Raw genomic sequence first — 20,218 nt, 5'->3', positions numbered from 1 at the left:
TTTTTTTTTTTTTTTTTTTTTGAGATGGAGTCTCGCTTTGTTGCCCAGGCTGGAGTGCAGTGGCCGGATCTCAGCTCACTGCAAGCTCCGCCTCCTGGGTTTACGCCATTCTCCTGCCTCAGCCTCCCGAGTAGCTGGGACTACAGGCGCCCGCCACCTCGCCCGGCTAGTTTTTTGTATTTTTGTTAGTAGAGACGGGGTTTCACCGTGTTAGCCAGGATGGTCTCGATCTCCTGACCTCGTGATCCACCCGTCTCGGCCTCCTAAAGTGCTGGGATTACAGGCGTGAGCCACCGCGCTGGGCCCAAAAACATCTTAACAAAAGATGTTTGGGAAGTGGTTAGTCATATATGAAAGTTGAAAAGTATTTGTTGTGGCCGGGTGCGGTGGCTCACGCCTGTAATCCCAGCACTTTGGGAGGCCGAGGTGGGTGGATCACGAGGTCAGGAGATCGAGACCATTCTAGCTAGCACGGTGAAATCCAGTCTCTGCTAAAAATACAAAAAACTTAGCTGGGCGTGGTGGCGGGCGCCTGTAGTCCCAGCTACTCAGGAGGCTGAGGCAGGGGAATGACGTGAACCCGGGAGGCGGAGCTTGCAGTGAGCCGGAGATCATACCACTGCACTCCAGCCTGGGCGACAGAGCAAGACTCCGTCTCAAAAAAAAAAAAAAAAAAGTATTTACTCTTCCAAAGTTTAAAGGCTTTTATGTGCCATGTTAAGAAGTTTAGATTTAACTTGTGGTCTTTCAAGACTTTAAACAAGCTTAATATTTATAAAATCGTGGCTATTTTAGAAATACCTTAATTTTTATAAAATTGTGGCTATAAGACACTAAAACATATAAAATGTAAATATCGTATGATGATTATTTGACTAAGTATGAGCTATGGCGGGAGGAAGCTTCTTAATAGTGAATGAAAATGTTATCTCAGTGTCTATTCAGATTTTAACATATAGATTAATTCTTTTTTTCTTTGTTTTTCCACACTATACAGATGTATAGAATAATTCTTTTTAGGAATGTATTTCAGCCATTTCCCTCATTCTGTCACTTTTTTAAATAGTAATTTAATTTGGCTTTTTTTGTGTGTGTTTATTCTTCATGGTAATTTCCTGACTTTCATTAAAAATATTTTTTAAAGAAGGGATCCGAAAATTGAGCTACTAATTACACCAATTAGATCTATATTACATTATTCATACCATTGACCTTCGGTACCTGATATCCTCTTGTAAGAACCTCCAGGGCTTATAGCTGTATAGTCCCTTTCCATGCTTTCTTTCCAAGTATCTTCATAAACTGAGGTCGACAGGGAGTGACCGGCTGAAAAGTTTATTATGTCAAAGATAACTAAAATTTACAGTGGAATGTCATTTGTTTTTCTTTTGTTTTTTGTTTGTTTGTTTTTGAGACGGAGTCTCCCTCTGTCTCCCTGGCTGGAGTGCAGTGGTGCAATCTCGGCTCACTTCAAGCTCCACCTCCTGGGTTCACACCACTCTCCTGCCTCAGCCTCCCCAGTAGCTGGGACTACAGGCACTCGCCACCACACCTGGCTAATTTTTTTGTATTTTTAGTAGAGACAGGGTTTCATTGTGTTAGCCAGGATGGTCTCAATCTCTTGACCTTGTGATCTGTCCATCTCGGCCTCCCAAAGTACTGGGATTACAGGCATGAGCCACTGCGCCTGGCCCAGAATGTTGGTTTTTGAGGTAAAAAAATTTAGCTACCCCTCTGATTTTTCAGTAATTCTTTCAGTAGCTTTCAAGTAGCTGGGGACTATAGTCATGCACTGCCCCGTATGGATTTTTTAAATTATTTGAATAGAGATGAGATCTCACTATATTGCTGCAAAAACATCTCTCTTGTCTCTTTCTTCTTTTTTTGTAGAGACATGGTCTTGCTATGTTGCCCAGTTTGGGACTTACTATTTTCTTTTCTTTTCTTTTTTTTTTTTTGAGATGGAGTCTTACTCTGTCACCCAGGCTGGACTGCTGCAGTGGCGCAATCTCGGATCACCGCAACCACCACCGCCTCCCGGGTTCAAGTGATTCTCCTGACTCAGCCTCCTAAGTAACTGGGACTACAGTTGCGTGCCATCACACCCGGCTAATTTTTGTATTTTTAGTAGAGACAGGATTTCACCATGTTGGCCAGGCTGGTCTTGAACTCCTGACCTCAAATGATCTACCCGCCTTGGCCTCCCAAAGTGCTGAGATTACAGGCGTGAGCCACTACGCCTGGCCCAGAATACATTATTCTTTTTGTTTGTTTTGAGACAGAGTCTTGCCCTGTTGCCCAGGCTAAAGTTCAGTGGCATGATCTCGGCTCATTGCCAGCTCTGCCTCCCGGGGTCACGCCATTCTCCTGCCTCAGCCTCCCAAGTAGCTGGGACTACAGGTGCCCGCCACCACACTGGCTAATTTTTTGTATTTTTAGTAGAGATGGGGTTTCACCATGTTAGCAAGGATGGTCTCGATCTCCTGACCTTGTGATCTGCCTACCTTGGCCTCCCAAAGTGCTGGGATTACAGGCATGAGCCACCGCACCCAGCACGTTATTCTTTTAAGGGTTGTTTGTAAAGCATTTGTTCCAGAGTGTGTGTGTTATGTGTGTACACCTATTTACTGGGGTGTGAGGTAAAATTTTTGAGTCTCAAAGTTCAAAAGCCTCTGCATTATTGAACTACAGGGAACCATTGGAGGATTTTAAGTACAAGAGTTAAAGGTTCACACAAGCTGAGGGCAGCAGAGAATGGGTTATTATTGTGCCTATTAGGCACAGAGTTTAAGTTTTGCAAGATGCAAAGAGTTATGGAATGGATGGTTGTGCAACAAAGTATATGTATGTAACACTACTACACTGTACAGTTAAAAGTGTTGAAGATACATTTTGTTATGTGTATTTTACTAGAATTTTAAAAAGAGAAAACATTTTTTAAATTGCTACTTCTGTATGGTGAGATCGGGGGGATTTTTTTTTCTTCTCTTTCCCAATTTTTCTGTAATGAATATATTTTGCTTTCATAATGAGGAAGTTAAAATTATAATTTTTTCGCCAAAAAAGAGTTAAAGGCTCAGAGCAAACTTGAAGTTTAATTTGGTGGGATAGTATGGAGGAGAGAGCCCAGATGGTAAGAGACCAGTTTGGAGGCTACCAAAATATTGTGCTCCAGGAACAATATAATAAAATCCATGAGAGTGATAGCTGTGGAAATGAAAAGTAATAGAGACTTAGGGAACAATAACCCTGAGAATATAGGAGTAGAAAAGATGGGGGGGAGAGCAGGGTTTGGTTGCTCATGCCTGTAATCCCAGCACTTTGGGAGGCCGAGAGTGGGCGGATGACCTGGGTGAGGAGTTGGAGACCAGCCTGGCCAACATAGGCCAACATAGTGAAACCCCATCTGTACTAAAAATACAAAATTCGCCTTGCGTGGTGGCGTGTGCCTGTAATCCCAGCTACTTGGGAGGCTGAGGCAGAGAATCACTTGACCCCGGGAGGCAGAGGTTGCGGTGAGCCAAGATCATGCCATTACGCTCCAGCCTTGGCAAAAAGAGTGAAACTTCAGTCAAAAAAAAAAAAAGATGGAAGGGAAGAGTAAAGAAAATTCTTAAGATTTCTAGCCTAGGTCCTAGAATGATAATATAGTATGTTAGAGAAAAATACCAGATAAAAAGCTAATTTGGGAAGGTAAGATGCATAGGAAAGCTGACTTTGGGTTTTGCCTGAGACTGGTTCAGAAAGGTCAGGGCTAAGGATAAAGTCTGGGTAGTCAACTGTCCAGAACTGATGATCAGACCTCTGCTGGAACCTCTGTAGGATGAGTTCGTTATCAGAAGAGGTTTGAAGAGCTACAAAAATACAACGGGAAGATATTATACTACATGGTAAACTCTGGGTTGTAGGTTACAAGCGGCTAAAATTTGAGTAAATAGAAATTAATTTCAGAGAGTCCTCACTGTGGTGAGTATAAGCAGTTTTATGCTGTCGAACTGTAACAAGTTAAATATATTACCTATAATCTTATTTTATTTTGGAGTGTGATATAAACCATTGATTAAAAACCGTTTAGAAGATCATTTGTTTCTCTCCTAATCATTTTAGCTTTTTGTTTAATAAATGCTTCAATGATATAATAATTCTACATAAAATTAGTTTTCAATAAGTCAAATATAGTTATTTAACTTTAGAGTTTTGCTGAAGGGAATTTTTAAAATGCATGCTCAGTTATAGGTATGAAAAGTATGAAGAGCTTGAATGGCTTTCTTTGAACAAATTAAATTTTTTATTGTCTTTTTGCACTTAAGAATGATAAAAAGCTTTTAGAATATTTGTAAATACATCTGTCTTTAAAAATGAAAATAGTGCCGGGCGCGGTGGCTCAAGCCTGTAATCTCAGCACTATGGGAGGCCGAGACGGGCGGATCACGAGGTCAGGAGATCCAGACCATCCTGGCTAACACGGTGAAACCCCGTCTCTACTAAAAAATACAAAAAACTAGCCGGCCGAGGTAGCGGTCGCCTGTAGTCCCAGCTACTCCGGAGGCTGAGGCAGGAGAATGGCGTAAACCCGGGAGGCGGAGCTTGCAGTGAGCTGAGATCCGGCTACTGCACTCCAGCCCGGGCGACAGAGCGAGACTCCGAGACTCCGTCTCAAAAAAAAAAAAAAAAAAAAAAAAAAATTAAAATAGTATACTTGGTGTTTTGGTGTTTAAAAAGCCATTTCATTGACAAGTCACACTGGTGGAAAAATAAAAAGCAGAAAAAGAAGCCATTTGATAGCTACTAATTTGAATTTCAAGTGTGAAACAGTTTTTAAATGCATGAGAATGATAGCACAGATAGTTTTAACCCTTATAGATTTCATTCCAAGCATGCTATTTGTACGGTGCTCTTATATTGGTACAGGTAATATTTTGTCAGAATCTGCATGAGGGATATAAAAATGTTTTGTCAGGTAATACCTCTTTAAAATGAATATGCTGTCAAAAATCATACATCCAATCTGCTGATGCCAGAGCTAATGCATAGTTCACAGCGGTGGATTAGCAAATGAAAAGAGGTGCTCTGAACCCAGTAGAGGAAAATAGAAAGTGTCAAGAAAATACTACCATCCTTTCTTTCATCCAGGCTCTTAGATCTTTGTGTGGTGAGGCCCCTTTGGGGATACCCTAGTAACTGTCTGAGCTTCAGCTCCAGGCAGGAGCACAAACTGGAGATCTCTGGGGACAGCAGCCTAGCTCTGCAGTTCCTGCTTTCCTCCGTGCCGTGGCCTCTGTTGTCCACCCCCTACTGATTTCTTTCGTAAGTAGACAGGGTAAGTGGGCCCCCTGCCCTAAAATATTAATCTCGTGATCTGTCATTCCACTATGCTGGTTTCACGTCTTTCTATTTTTAAAAAGGTCTTATCTTTGAGAGACCCCCTTTTAAAATGCAAATACCCCTGGGAGAGGTCAGACCTTAGTTCTTAGCTAACATCTTGATTATCTCTTAGCACCTTGGTTGGTCTTAGTACACATTTGGCTGAGAAGAAGGAATTCCTGGCTAAAAGTGATCAACTAGAAGTAAACTAGCATTTATAATAATAATTTATTATTATTTTATTACTATTGGCAGCTAAGATGTACTGAGGGCCATATTATTAAGTGCCAGGAGTTGTTCTAAGTTAATTCCCTCAACAACCCTATTGGTATTATTACCACTGTTACTTTACAGATAAGAAAACTGAGGTATCTAGCACATAGTTTATGGTCACATAGTAAATCCTGTCAAGTGTTAAACTCGGGTATTTAGATTCCAGGGTGTGCTTGCTAACCGTTTTACTGTAATACCTCTCTTCTACCGTGATGTCTCTCAGATGACATCTGATCAAGATTTCACCCTTTTCACAATTTTGTATAAATAGAATGATGTGTTTAATTATAGATGCCACTTCTTTTGAAGGTCAAGTACTTTGTTATTATCTAAATAGATTTTTTAGCAACAGCTTCAATGAAACAAGCACTTTTTTTGTATTCAAGGGAATTTATTTGCAGAGTAGAGAAAGGAGTAAAGAGGCTAGTGTACAATTTAACACATACATAACACTATCTGAGTTGTTTTTCTTTAAAACATGTTATTTTTACAATTTTGAAAGTATAGATTAATAAAGAAAGTACAGAATTTGCAGTCCCATTACCCAGAGATAACCTCAGAATAAATGTATGTATTATCACCAGACTTTTTTCTATTGAGCCTTTTCTGAAGGTGTTAACTCATTCTACGTCTTTAAAATTTTGGAATAAAATGATCTTTTTTGAGAGTAAATGCTGGCATTTCCTTCTTCATCTCTGCAAGGATGTTGAACTAATAATTATTTTTGGCCTGGCATGGTGGCTCACGCCTATAATCCCAGCACTTTGGGAGGCCAAGGCAGGCAGATCATGAGGTCAGGAGCTCAAGACCAGCCTGACCAACGTGGTGAAACCCCGTCTCTACTAAAAATACAAAAATTAGCTGGGCATGGTGACGTGTGCCTGTAATCTCAGCTACTCGGGAGGCTGAGGCAGGAGAATCGCTTGAACCCAGGAGGTGGAGATTGCAGTGAGCCAAGGTTGCCCCTGCATTCCAGCCTGGGCAACAGAGTGAGACTTCGTCTCAAAAAATAAAATAAAAATTATTTTCTATGATTTACCAGAAACATGTTTAACTAAATTTTCTCTGTGTTCTTTATGTTATCCATTTTGAATAAAAGGTAATACAGAGCCCTAGATTCTTCCCTTAACCTCCAAATTGAGTAAGTTCTCTCAACCAATGTTTGTTAAGCACTAATTCTACCTCTGCCCCTTCTTCAAAACTGCTATATTCCTGCAGCTTTAATTTCCTTACAATTTCTGGACTGTTAGTCTCTCTTAATCACTCGTCCCTTCTCCAGAGCTCTTTGTAATTCAAATCCTTCTGTAACCCACAGATCTGATCGTATCATTCTCCTCTACAGATTTCGTCAGTGGCTTTATGTTGCTCATAGGCCCTAGAAGCAAGCTTGGGGATGATTGGGGCAAGAATTCTCTGAGTCCCAGGTACCAGCAAGTGGCTCTAGAAGGGGAGTTGCTGGTGTGTGCAGACTTCAGGTGGCCACATGTCCTTGGCCTTGCTGACTACACATTAATGGAGGAGGGCTACAGCAAGGATCCCCTAAAGTGGTGGTTTAGGTCTAGATGCAGACCGTGCTACTGTGTGTTGAGAGTAGCCTGTTGGTGGCAGTAAGGACAGAAGTGGAGAGACCATCTGGGAGCCTTACTGCAGTAATCCAGGTAGGACTTGATTGTAGATTGGATTAGGTTGGTGGCAGTAGAGGCACTAAGTAAGTCAGATTCTCAGTATATTTTGAAGGTAGAGTCAACCATTTTTCCTGAAGGATAGACTGAGAGAGAGGTCAAGGATGACTCTAAGGTTTCCTGCCTCAGTACAGAAAGGTATGGGATAGTGGAATATATTAATCACTGGTGTCTCAATTTTGCCATTAGCAACTATTGTCAAATCCTAGGTGTTCTAATAAAATAGCATATTTGACCAGATTTTAAACCTCCGGAAATTTTGAGAGAGAGAAGTAAATTTAAAATGTGCACTTAAAACGTGTGTGAACATGGGGGCCGGTCACGGTGGCTCGTGCCTGTAATCCTAGCACTTTGGGAGGCTGAGGAGGGTGGATCACTTGAGGCCAGGAGTTCCAACCTGGGCAACATGGTGAAACTATGTCTCTACCAAAAATGCAAAAATGAGCCAGGCGTAATGGCACATGCCTCTGGTCTCAGCTACCGGGGATGCTGAGGTGGGAAAATCGCTTGAACCTAGGAGGTGGAGGTTGCAGTGACCTGAGACTGCACCACTGCAGTCCAGCCTAGGTGACATAACAAGACCCTGTCTCAAAAGAAAAAAAAAAAAAGAGAAATAGAAGAAAAAAGGAAGAAACGTGAACATGTGAGAGTTGGGACTGGTCAGTACCTGATACCTAAAAATTAAGGAACGATTATGAGATTTTACAAAAAGAGGTGGGAAGGAACCAAAAATCAACTACTTTTGCAGTTTTCCTGAGGCCTGGAGGTGGCACTTGCAGGTACCATTGAAATTCACAGTTTCAAGTGCCCTAAAAATTTAATGCCTTGGTCATGATACATAGGGTGTTTTTAGTGTTCTGTAACTAGGTCTCCACCCAAACCCTGAAATTTGTCTTTGATTTGTATTAAATCAATGAAAAAGATGTTTTGTGATCACGACTTTTTAAATAAGATTTCTGTTCATTACATGTAAATAACTTAGAGAAGTGTTCCTGACTTTAACTGATAAAGGAACAAGTTCTGTGTCAAAAATCACATAAGCTTTTTTTTTTTTTTTTAAATAAGCTTATAATTTCAGATAGGCTTAGGCCTGCTAGAATGTAATAAAAGCTTATTGCTACACACTTCGTATTCTTCTTTTTTTTCTCTTTATTTCCTTGTATGTTCCTGAGAATATTCAAATACAAAAGCACTTTCTCCTCTTCTGTCTTTCCCTAAAGCCACCTGTCAAGTCTGTTCAGCCTCAGAGTATGTTATAGAGCCATGAATTAAAGGCAATTATTGATTTACCCAATGGAAAAAAATAAGTTTAATGGTAATTAAATAGAATATCTAATATTATTTATTTAAATAGGGTAATTTGTTCGCTGTAGCTACAATTAAAACTACCATTTACTGAGCATTTACCGTGTGTCAGATAAATATTATCTCTCAGTTCTTCAACAATTCAATTGAAGTTGGTATGGGTTAGAGAAGTTAAAACATTTGCTCAAAATCATACATTTAACAGTGTGTGGCAAAGGTACAATTCAAACCTACGTTTTTCTGCCTTAAAACTCAGCCTTTCTTATTTGATTATGCTTTATTAACTCTGCATAGGGCTCAGAATGTTTATAAATATTAGTGAGATATATTTGGGTCTTGCCAACCCCAGTCTTTAAGAAAAGGGGCCAGGCACAGTGGTTCATGCCTGCAATCCCAGTACTTTGGGAGGCCAGGGTGGATAGATGACCTGAGCTCAGGAGTTCAAGACCAGCCTGGGCAACATGACGAAACCCTGTCTCTAGTAAAAATACGAAAAACAAATTAGCTGTATGTGGTGGTGCATGCCTATAATCCCAGCTACTTGGAGGCCAAGACACAATAATCATGTGAACCCAGGAGGCAGAGGTTGCGGTGAGCTGAGATTGCACCACTGCACTCTATCCTGGGCCACAGAGCAAGACTCTGTCTCAAAACAAAACAAAACGAAAAAGAAATGTAGTTTTGGAAACTGCCCTCAGACTACTGCGTAAAAAGGATCTTAAGCTATTTCAGTGGAAAGTGATTACTACCAATTTTTCACCACTAGATGGTGGCAGAAAGTTAAAAACAAAAGTTAAAGGTGACTCATTAGAGAAAGTGAAGTGTCTGTGCTTTCAGAGCAAGGTGGATGTGAGATTAGGGAAGTCTAGAGCAAGGGAAATGTGAGAACTGCCAGTGGTATTAAAACAGCCTGGAAATTGGGAGCAAAGGACACAAATCTTTATTATGCTTGGGAAAAATATGAAAAATATTAGCATCTTGTTTTTATTAATACTCAACATTGTTCTGTTTAGTTTTCAGATGCTTCAAGTGTTGTGAACAGAGACTTGTTTGGATTATGCGTTTCTCAGCTAGACTAAATAAATGCTAGCAATGGATAAGTGCAAACATGTTGGGCAGCTGCGGCTTGCTCAAGACCATTCCAGCTTCAACCCTCAGAAATGGCACTGCGTGGACTGCAACACGACCGAGTCCATTTGGGCTTGCCTTAGCTGCTCCCATGTTGCCTGTGGAAGATATATTGAAGAGCATGCACTCAAGCACTTTCAAGAAAGCAGTCATCCTGTTGCATTGGAGGTGAATGAGATGTATGTTTTTTGTTACCTTTGTGATGATTATGTTCTGAATGATAATGCAACTGGAGACCTGAAGTTACTACGGAGTACGTTAAGTGCAATCAAAAGTCAAAATTATCACTGCACAACTCGCAGTGGGATGGTTTTACGGTCCATGGGTACAAGTGATGATTCTTATTTCTTATATGACGGTGCCCAATCTCTGCTTCAAAATGAAGATCAAATGTATACTGCTCTTTGGCACAGGAGAAGGATATTAATGGGTAAAATCTTTCGAACGTGGTTTGAACAATCACCCGTTGGAAGAAAAAAGCAAGAAGAACAATTTCAGGAAAAATTAGTAGTAAAAAGAGAAGTAAAGCGAAGACGGCAAGAATTAGAGTATCAAGTTAAAGCAGAATTGGAAAGTATGCCTCCAAGAAAGAGTTTACGTTTACAAGGGCTCGCTCAGTCGACCATAATAGAAATAGTTCCTGTTCAGGTGCCAGCACAAATGCCAGCATCAACAGCAAAAGATAAAGTACTTTCTACCTCAGAAGATGAAAGATCTCAAAAAATCAGTGACTCCTCAGTTAAACGAAGGCCAATAGTAACTCCTGGTGTAACAGGATTGAGAAATTTGGGGAATACTTGCTATATGAATTCTGTTCTTCAGGTGTTGAGTCATTTACTTATTTTTCGACAATGTTTTTTAAAGCTTGATCTGAACCAATGGCTGGCTGTGACTGCTAGTGAGAAGAAAAGATCTTCCTGTAAGCATCCACCAGTCACAGATACAGTAGTATATCAAATGAATGAATGTCAAGAAAAAGATACAGGTTTTGTTCGCTCCAGACAATCAAGTCTGTCATCAGGACTAAGTGGTGGAGCATCAAAAAGTAGAAAGATGGAACTTATTCAGCCAAGGGAGCCAACTTCACAGTACCTTTCTCTTTGTCATGAATTGCATACTTTGTTCCAAGTCATGTGGTCTGGAAAGTGGGCTTTGGTCTCACCATTTGCTATGCTACACTCAGTGTGGAGACTCATTCCTGCCTTTCGTGGTTACGCCCAACAAGATGCTCAGGAATTTCTTTGTGAACTTTTAGGTAAAATACAACATGAATTAGAGACAACCGGTACCAGTTTACCAGCTCTTATCCCCACTTCTCAAAGGAAACTCATCAAACAAGTTCTGAATGTTGTAAATAACATTTTTCATGGACAACTTCTTAGTCAGGTATGGATTTTTTAAAATCTTATTTTCATCACTGGGAGTTCATAAAGTATAGCCTATAAAAAGGCATATTCTATGTACATCTAATGTGTTAAGCTAGTACCATTTTCGGGTCAAAATAGATTGTTTTTATAAATATGTACAGAGAAATCAGCTCACTCATTTACAATTCCTTCTTTCATGAATCATTGGAAGTAGTTTTACATCCATGGTATCAAAAGCTTTTGGAGGGAGGGAGAAATCAGGAGACGGAGCTCTCTAGGTTACATTCATTATCTGAGGGATTGAGAAGAGGAGGGTTTAATCCCAGAGGGAACGGATTTACAGATGCTGCTATACTGGGAATGGAAATGGTGCATATGGCCTGGCGGGGGGACTCACGCCTATAATCCCAGCACTTTGGAAGGCCAAGGCAGGTGGATCACCTGAAGTCAGGAGTTCAAGACCAGCCTGACTAACACGGTGAAACCCCGTCTCTACTAAAAATAGAAAAGTTTCCTGAGTGTGGTGGCAGACGCCTGTAATCTCAGCTACTTGGGAGGCTGAGTCAGGAGAATCACTTGAACCCAGGAGGTGGAGGTTGCAACGAGCTGAGACTGTGCCATTGCACTCCAGCCTGGGTGACAGAGCGAGACTCTGTCTCAAAAAAAAAAAAAAAGGGTGCATACTTGAGCAATTTCAGGGACCAAGGAGTAGCCCTGGAGGACTTCATATAAAACCAAAGGGTCATGGTCTGAAAGCTTTAACAATAGGGAAATGGTTTTTTTTGTTTGTTTGTTTGTTTTTTGTTGAGACGGAGTCTTACTCTGTCGCCCAGGCTGGAGTGCAGTGGCCGGATGTCAGCTCATTGCAAGCTCCGCCTGCCGGGTTCACGCCATTCTCCTGCCTCAGCCTCCCGAGTAGTTGAGACTACAGGCGCCTGCCACCTCGCCCAGCTAGTTTTTTGTATTTTTTTTTGTAGAGACGGAGTTTCACCGTGTTAGCCAGGATGGTCTCGATCTCCTGACCTCGTGATCCGCCCGTCTCGGCCTCCCAAAGTGCTGGGATTACAGGCTTGAGCCACGGCGCCCGGCCCGGTAGGGAAATTTTAAGGTAAACAAATGTGATTTCATCTAGAATAATTTTAAATGATTTTCTTTTATTTTAATTACTGCTCAAAAGTTTCCTTTGTCATGATAAGGTAGACTGCAAAACCAGAATCTTCTAAGTAAAGGTTATCTATGCTGAGTGGACTTTTTTTTGAGACAGAGTCTCGCTGTGTCGCCCAGGCTGGAGTGCAGTGGCGCGATCTTGGCTCATTGCAAGCTCCGCCTCCCGGGTTCACGCCATTCTCTTGCCTCTCAGCCTCTGAGTAGCTGGGACTACAGGCGCCGCCACCTCGCCCGGCTAGTTTTTTTGTATTTTTAGTAGAGACGGGGTTTCACCGTGTTAGCCAGGATGGTCTTGATCTCCTGACCTCGTGATCCACCCGCCTCAGCCTCCCAAAGTGCTGGGATTACAGGCTTGAGCCACCGTGCCCGGCCATATGCTGAATGGACTTATTGGTGAAATATTAATAGACATAAGGCTCTCTACTTTCCCATAACACACAGATTTAATCAAAAATTTTTTTATAACTGAAGCTATTAGGCTTTTAGGTCATTTCCTTCCCCCTGCACACCTGCCTCTGTTCTTCAGTTCAACTTTCATTGTAATAAGTCCATCTTTTGTTTTTATAGCATACTTTCCTAGAATGTTGTTTAAGTATTTCAGATGTAATTCTTCTTAAGGAATATCTATGAAGTTTATTTTTCAGTGTTTCAGAAATGCAAAGACTTTGAGTTAATTAGCAAATAAGAATTGTACTTGTGTTAACATGCAATTTTACTTCTCCATCTTTCTCTGTCGTTTCCTTTTTATACAAAAGTTTTAAAATACACTATTACAGAATGCAACATGTAGTTGCAGGAAACCTATATATATATAGAACTCTATATAGAAGAAAAGAAAAATCATTCTCTAATCCTATAACTCCACAATCCATAGGTAAAACTATTAATATTTTGGTATATTTTCTTCTAGTCTTTTTTTCTCCTGTACATATATACATATTTTTTCCCATAATTGGTCATTTTGCATTTACCTGCTTTTCCCATTTAATATTGTAATGATTTTCCAGTAATTAAAAATCTTTCATCATTCTTTTCAAAACATTTCAATGTTCATAAATTTTTTTTTTTTTTTTTTTATATTTCTGCTGTTTAACATCTTTTTTTTTTTTTTTTTTTTTTTTTTTTGAGACAGAGTCTCACTCTGTTGCCCAGGCTGGAGTGCAGTGGTAGGATCTTGGTTCACTGCAAGCTCCGCCTCCTGGGTTGACGCCATTCTCCTGCCTCAGCCTCCCAAGTAGCTGGGACTACAGGCGCCTGCCACCACTCCTGGCTGATTTTTTTGTATTTTTAGTAGAGACAGGGTTTCACCATGTTAGCCAGGATGGTCTTGATCTCCTGACCTTGTGATCCACCCGCCTCAGCCTCCAAAAGTGCTGGGCTTACAGTCATGAGCCATCGTGCCTGGCCACATCGTATGTTTATACCGTAGCTTAGTTCACCATTCCCCTATTGTTGACTGTTGTTAATTTTTTTCATTATTATAATGTCATCAATTAGTTTTTTTATTTCCTTATGACAGAGTCCTGGAAGTTGACTTTGTCAGAGTAAGACTTTTGGATACTTGGTGACAAAGTTCTTTCCAGAAAGTGATTTTCTTTTCTATATATATGTATATATTTCCAGTAGTATGAAAGTGGCTCTGTGCTTGTTTTTTCCATTATAAATGAATTTTAAAATTAATAAAAATTATTGTACCAGCGTTTTGCTTCTCTTTCTTTAATACACTCTTATGGAACTGGTTCTCGAGATTTAAGACAATTGGTTGCTGTAATGGCTTTTCCTTTTTATTTATTTATTTATTTTTTTATAGAGACAAGGTCTCACTGTGTTGCCCAGGCTGGTCTCAAACTCCTGGGCTCAAGCAGTCCTCCCGCTTTGGCCTCTCAAAGTGCTGGGATTACAGGCATGAGCCACTACACTCAGATTGGGATAGCTTTTTGTGTGTTTTTGCTTTTGCTTTTGTTTTTGTTTTTTTTCAATTCGAGAAAATCCTCAAAATGTCTGGCCCTGGCACTACTGAGTCCTTAGACTATAAACACCAGGAGAGTTCTTTGTGTCAATTTGTGAAATCTAAAATCTATATTAGAACTGGCTTCTTTATTTCGTTGCCTGTGCCAGGGTTATAGCTTGTATGAAAGAGGTTCTTTATAATATTTCATATCATATGTGAATTGTTAGTTCATGAAGTCTGTCTTCAGTTACGTGCAGTGTTTGTTGGCATTAAATCCTGCTGAATGTTTCACTGAAGTTACTATTCATTTCCTTTCCGGTTGCTACGTTGCCTGTGTAAGTTGTTAAAAGAGCTCCATGTTTTTCGTGTTTTCTGTGTTTGGATGGAGATTTTAATGTGATGTTTGCTTTAAATAGGAGTATGACATCATTATTTATGTCATATGTCTTGTCTTTTGAAATTATCAGTTGTCAGGGTCTCAAAATCTGCATAATGAAAAGATAGTATTTTACTTGTAATATGGTTAAGATTGGATTGGGTTAAGAGGTTGTAGTATTTGGGTTTAGCTTCCTAAAGCTAAACATCAGCAAAAGGTGGAGAGGCCAGGCATGGTGACTCATGCCTGTAATCCTAGCACTTTGGCAGGCCGAGGTGAGCGGATCACCTAAAGTCAGGAGTTCAAGACCATCCTGGCCAACATGGCGAAAGCCTGTCTTTACTAAAAACAGAAAAATTAGCTGGGTTTGTGATAGCTGCGCCTGTAGTCCATCTACTCAGGAGGCTGAGGCAGGAGAATCGCTTGAACTTGAGAGCCGGAGGTTGCAGTGAGCCGAGATTGCGCCATTGCACCCTAGCACTGGGGACAGAGCGAGACTCCATCTCAAAAAAAAAAGATGAAGGAGAAACAGTGAGGAAACTCAAGCCTAATGACATAAATACATTAAATTTAATGCATGTGAATATACATCATATGTATGTTTCTATGTATACATATACATACTGTGTTTCTATTCAGTGTGTCCACAGTTTGGATTTTTGCCTAAATTTAATGCCCTTAGAGGTTTTTGAATGACCAGTAGTTAAAGCAACCAATTCATGACGGCTCTGATAACAGTCTTTTGGAAGGAAAAATCATAAGGAAAGATTTCTTGACAAGAATATAAGGCAGATTATTCAGAATTCTAATGGTGCATTTTCATGAGAAAAGCTTATTTATTGGCAATGATCTCTAGTGAAAAGAGTTAATGTTTTGACGGAAAGATTATAATCTTAGGAACTCATTCTCATTTGCAGGTTACATGTCTTGCATGTGACAACAAATCCAATACCATAGAACCTTTCTGGGACTTGTCATTGGAGTTTCCAGAAAGATATCAATGCACTGGAAAAGATATTGCGTCTCAGCCATGTCTGGTTACTGAAATGTTGGCCAAATTTACAGAAACTGAAGCTTTAGAAGGAAAAATCTACGTATGTGACCAGTGTAACTGTGAGTAAAGACGGTGTGTGCTCGGTGCTTTCCTAGGAATGATAAAGAGAAACGCAGATGAGAGGAAGCTGAAAGAAATCTTTAGCAGTTATGAAAATGAACTTTTTTTCAGTTTGTTAAAAGAAACAGACATTTTCACTTATAATTGGCATTTATGAACTATGCATTTGTCTGGCCATACTGATGGAATTTAAATTGTTTCTGATCTTATAGACAATTTTGGGGAGAGAAGATTCATAACAGGTTTAAATATGATATGTGGAGCAAAATAAACTAGCAAAGAGGAATAATGAAAGGAAAGCATGTCATGCAGTGTGAATGAAACACTTGTTTTATGAGCTTTTTCTTGCTACATATCAAAATGATATGTAGATAAATGTATATGTGTGTGTCTATATACATAAAATAGGAAATACCATATGCAGGACTCCTGCTGTGGAGATTGGCTTTGTCGAAACAAAGATTTATTCAAAACTATGCCCTGTCTGTTCTGTGTTAGTTATTCCCAGTATCTGTAGGTAGAGGTGAGATACTGTCAAGGTGCTCACATTCCTAATGGAGGAGGCGGATAGACAGGATCCACTGTGATAAGTGCTCTAATAGAGGAGTGCATGGGAACCTGACGCTGGGGGTGAAACAGCCACTTCAGTTCAAGAGAAGCATCCTCAGCCAGGTGCAGTGGCTCACGTAATCCTAGCACGTTGGGAGGCCAAGGCGGGCAGATCACCCAAGGTCAGGAGTTCAAGACCACCCTGGCCAATGTGGTGAAACCCCGTCTCTACTAAAAATACAAAAATTAGTTGGGCATGGTGGCACACACTTGTAATCCCAGCTACTCCAGAGGCTGAGACAGGAGAATTGCTTGAACCCAGGAGGCAGAGGTTGCAGTGAGCTGAGATTGCGCCACTGCACTCCAGCCTGAGCAAGAGTGAAACTCTGTCTCAAACAAAACAAAACAGAAAAGAAGCATCTTCCTCCAAGGAAATGGTGTATAAAACCACATCAGATCTGCTGTGTTGGCCAGGTGCGGCGGCTCACACCTGTAATTCTAACACTTTGGGAGACCAAGGCAGGTGGATCACTTGAAGTCAAGACCAGCCTGGGCAGCATGGCAAAACCCCATCTCTACTAAAAATACAGAAATTAGCCAGATGTGGTGGAGTGCGTCCATAATCCCAGCTACTTGGGAGGCTGAGGCAGGAGAATCTCTTGAACCCAGAAGGCAGAGATTGCGGTGAGCCGAGATCGTGCTACTGCACTCCAACCTGGGTGACAGAACAAGACGCTGTCTCAAACACACACACACACACACACACACACACACACACACACACACACGCACACACACGCACAAAGATCTGCTGTGTCTTACCTCCTCTGTCAATGTATGTATATATAGTGGGAGTTAAGCTATGAGGATACAAAGGCGTAAGAATGATCCAGTGTGGGCTGGGCGTGGTGGCTTACACCTGTAATCCCAGCACTTTGGAAGGCTGAGGTGAGCGGATCACCTGAGGTCAGGAGTTCGAGACCAGCCTGGCCAACATGGTGAAACCCCGTCTCTACTAAAAATACAAAAATTAGTCAGGCATGGTGGCAGGCGCCTGTCATCCCAGCTACTCAAGAGGCCAAGGCAGGAGAATCACTTGAACCTGGAAGATGGAGGTTGCAGTGAGCTGAGATCGTGCCATTCCACTCCAGCCTGGGCAACAGAGCGAGACTCCGTCTTAAATAATAATAATAACAATAATAATGATCCAGTGGACTTTACAGATTCAGGGGAAAGGGTGGGAGGGAGTGAGGGATAAAACACTACACTTTGGGTACAATGTGCACTGCTCAGGTGATGGGCACACCAAAATCTCAGAAATCACCACTAAATAACTTATTTATGTAACCAAATACCACCTGTTCACCAAAAACCTATTGAAATTCAAAAACATAAGATATACTTACATAGTATCTTACTATTTATATATATAATATAAACATATGGTGTAGTGTAGTATACTATATAGTAAACTATACTATAGTTTATACTAGTTTATACTATACTATATATATTTTTTCAGGTATTCTGCCTAATTTCCCTATCTCGCAAATAGATTCTAAGGCTTTAGATACTAAACTTTTAAGGTAAACAAAAAATAGGATATTCCCACATTGAAGAAATGTTTTATCAATTGATAATTTTCTGGAATGACTTTAACACTTTTTTCTGAGTGCTGTCTAATGTAAACACATAAAGTAGCCTTAAATTTATAAGGTTTTTTTTTAAAAAAATAAAACTTTGGCAAAGTTGTTATGATGAAGTATTATTTTTTCTTGGACATAAATGTGATGAGTCCCACATGCTTTCGTCACCAAATTTGGGGGTGATGTTATGAATGCAGAATATGGTTTTATAGCAAATTTCTATGTGTTTACTAATGCTACCAAATACAGGCCTAAAAGCCGCTTTAACACAGCAATAAAAATGTTTACAATTATACACCGAGGAGTTGACATCCCCTATCTGGCTACCCTTGGACCGGATGTGCTAGGAGACAATCCAGAGGTAGGTCCAGGACATTCAGCAGCAGCCAGATACCTGGATCGCAGAGTTAGACACCCGGAAGAAAGACCAGCAAAGATGGCTTAGAGCTCAGCTTCATGGTGGACTGAGCCTGCTTCCCACGTGAGAAGCAGCTGCTGCCATGGCTGGAGTCGGAGCTCATGTGCAAGCTGAAGGATAGTTCCTGGGCATCAGGAACAAACTGTAGCCGATGGCCCAGCTGCAGGACAGTCCGTAGGTGGACCTCTAGGGAAGCAGAAGGGACAAGAAGAATCCTGAGTTCCAACTGTCTAAGATCTGGTGCTAAAAGAGCAAAAGCAAAACGCTTGAGTGAGGGAGGCCTCAGAGCTGGTAAAGTCCTGCTTTCCTAAGCCATTGGCCAGGGCTGGGGTGGTCCCCAGGAAAAGTGGAGGGATGTTCTGGGTAATCAGGACCTTCCTCTGGGTTTCTGACTAGCCTTAGTATATGAACTGACCGCACACTTTTTTTTTCTTATTTCTTTTTTAAATCTTTTGACCACAGACTTTTAAATTAAGAGTTTGGGGCCAGGCGCGGTGGCTCACGCCTGTAAGCCTAGCACTTTGGGAGGCTGAGGTGGGCGGATCACGAGGTCAGGAGATTGAGACCATCCTGGGTAACCTGAAGAAACCCCGTTTCTACTAAAAATACAAAATTAGCCAGGAGTGGAGGTGCATGCCTGTAATCCTGGTTACTTGGGAGGCTGAAGCAGGAGAATTGCTTGAACCCAGGAGGCGGAGGTTGTGGTGAGCCGAGATCGCGCCATTGCACTCCAGCCTGGGCGACAAGAGCGAAAACTCCATCTCAAAAAAAAAAAAAAAAGTTTGGGAAATGTGTATTAAAATGTTTACAGAATGTTGTAACTTTCCCTATTAATTGGTATGGCCAGTTCCATTTAAAAATACTATTATGGCTGGGTGCAGTGGCTCACGTCTATAATCCCAGCACTTTGGGAGGCCAAGGCAGGTAGATCACGAGGTCAGGAGTTCGAGACCAGCCTGGCCAACATAGTGAAACCGCATCTCTATTGAAAATACAAAAATTAGACGGGCATGGTGGCATGCATCTATAGTCCCAGTTACTCAGGAGGATGAGGCAGGAGAATTGCTTGAACCCAGGAAGCGGAGGTTGTGGTGAGCTGAGATCGCGCCAGTGCACTCCAGCCTGGGCAACAGAGTGAGACTCTGTCTCCAAATAAATAAGTAAATAAAAATATTATGGCAGTATACTTTGTTCTGTTACATTATATGCAAGATTATTATTAAATCATGTGCTTGATTACAGATCTGACTTGACTAGCTCATAAGTTTTTTGTTTAATTGTGGATCATGAGTTTCTCGAGGGTAAAACCCCTGTCTATATCTCTAGCACAGCACAATGCCTAGAACACAGTAGATACTTCTCATTTCTGACTTAATTAAAAGAAGGTTCACTCAGCTTTTCCCTGCATCTTTAAATTAAATTTGATTTTTATTCTTTCTTTGATGTTACAGCAAAGCATAGAAGGTTTTCCTCCAAACCAGTTGTACTCACAGAAGCTCAGAAACAACTTACGATATGCCACCTACCTCAGGTTCTCAGACTGCACCTCAAACGATTCAGGTCTGTAGCAGGACCAGTTGCAAAGTGATCATTCCTTGTGCTTATAATGCTTCAAAACTTAAAGAATGCATGTAATAATTTTTTCCCCTTTAATCACCTTTCTGACAAATAAATTAACTTTTAATACCATATACTTGGCTAGTAAATGACTTACATTTGCTTATCTATTTATTTATTTTGAGACTGAGTCTCACTCTGTCATCCAGGCTGGAGATGGGGTTTTACCATGTTGCTCAGGCTGATCTCAAACTCCTGGGCTCAAGCGATTCACTCACCTTGGCCTCCCAAAGTGCTGGCCGGGTAAGGTGGCTCATGCCT

General features: G+C 40.9%; 1 protein-coding gene across 6 annotated transcripts in view; it reads left to right on the top strand.

Moving 5' to 3' along the window:
- The window catches only part of USP44 (ubiquitin specific peptidase 44), a 30,948-nt gene that overhangs the window by 4,458 nt on the left and 6,272 nt on the right, over nt 1–20,218 (top strand). For 2 of the 6 annotated variants that reach the window (XM_023229902.3, XM_023230047.3), the window contains exons 2-4: nt 9,638–11,138; nt 15,531–15,726; nt 19,792–19,900. In XM_023229902.3, coding sequence (XP_023085670.2) covers nt 9,708–11,138; nt 15,531–15,726; nt 19,792–19,900 — 1,736 coding nt within the window. In that variant the 5' untranslated portion in view covers nt 9,638–9,707. Of the gene's footprint in view, nt 1–6,560; nt 7,296–9,173; nt 11,139–15,530; nt 15,727–19,791; nt 19,901–20,218 lie in introns of those variants that run through there. The other 4 variants (XM_023230119.3, XM_023229820.3, XM_023230204.2 and 1 more) reach the window with 4 other exon arrangements.

Source organism: Piliocolobus tephrosceles, chromosome 10, assembly GCF_002776525.5.
Source record: "Piliocolobus tephrosceles isolate RC106 chromosome 10, ASM277652v3, whole genome shotgun sequence".
Lineage (NCBI taxonomy): Eukaryota > Metazoa > Chordata > Mammalia > Primates > Cercopithecidae > Piliocolobus > Piliocolobus tephrosceles.
The sequence above is the reverse complement of the archived record's forward strand: the minus strand, read 5'-3'. Positions and strand labels throughout refer to the sequence as shown.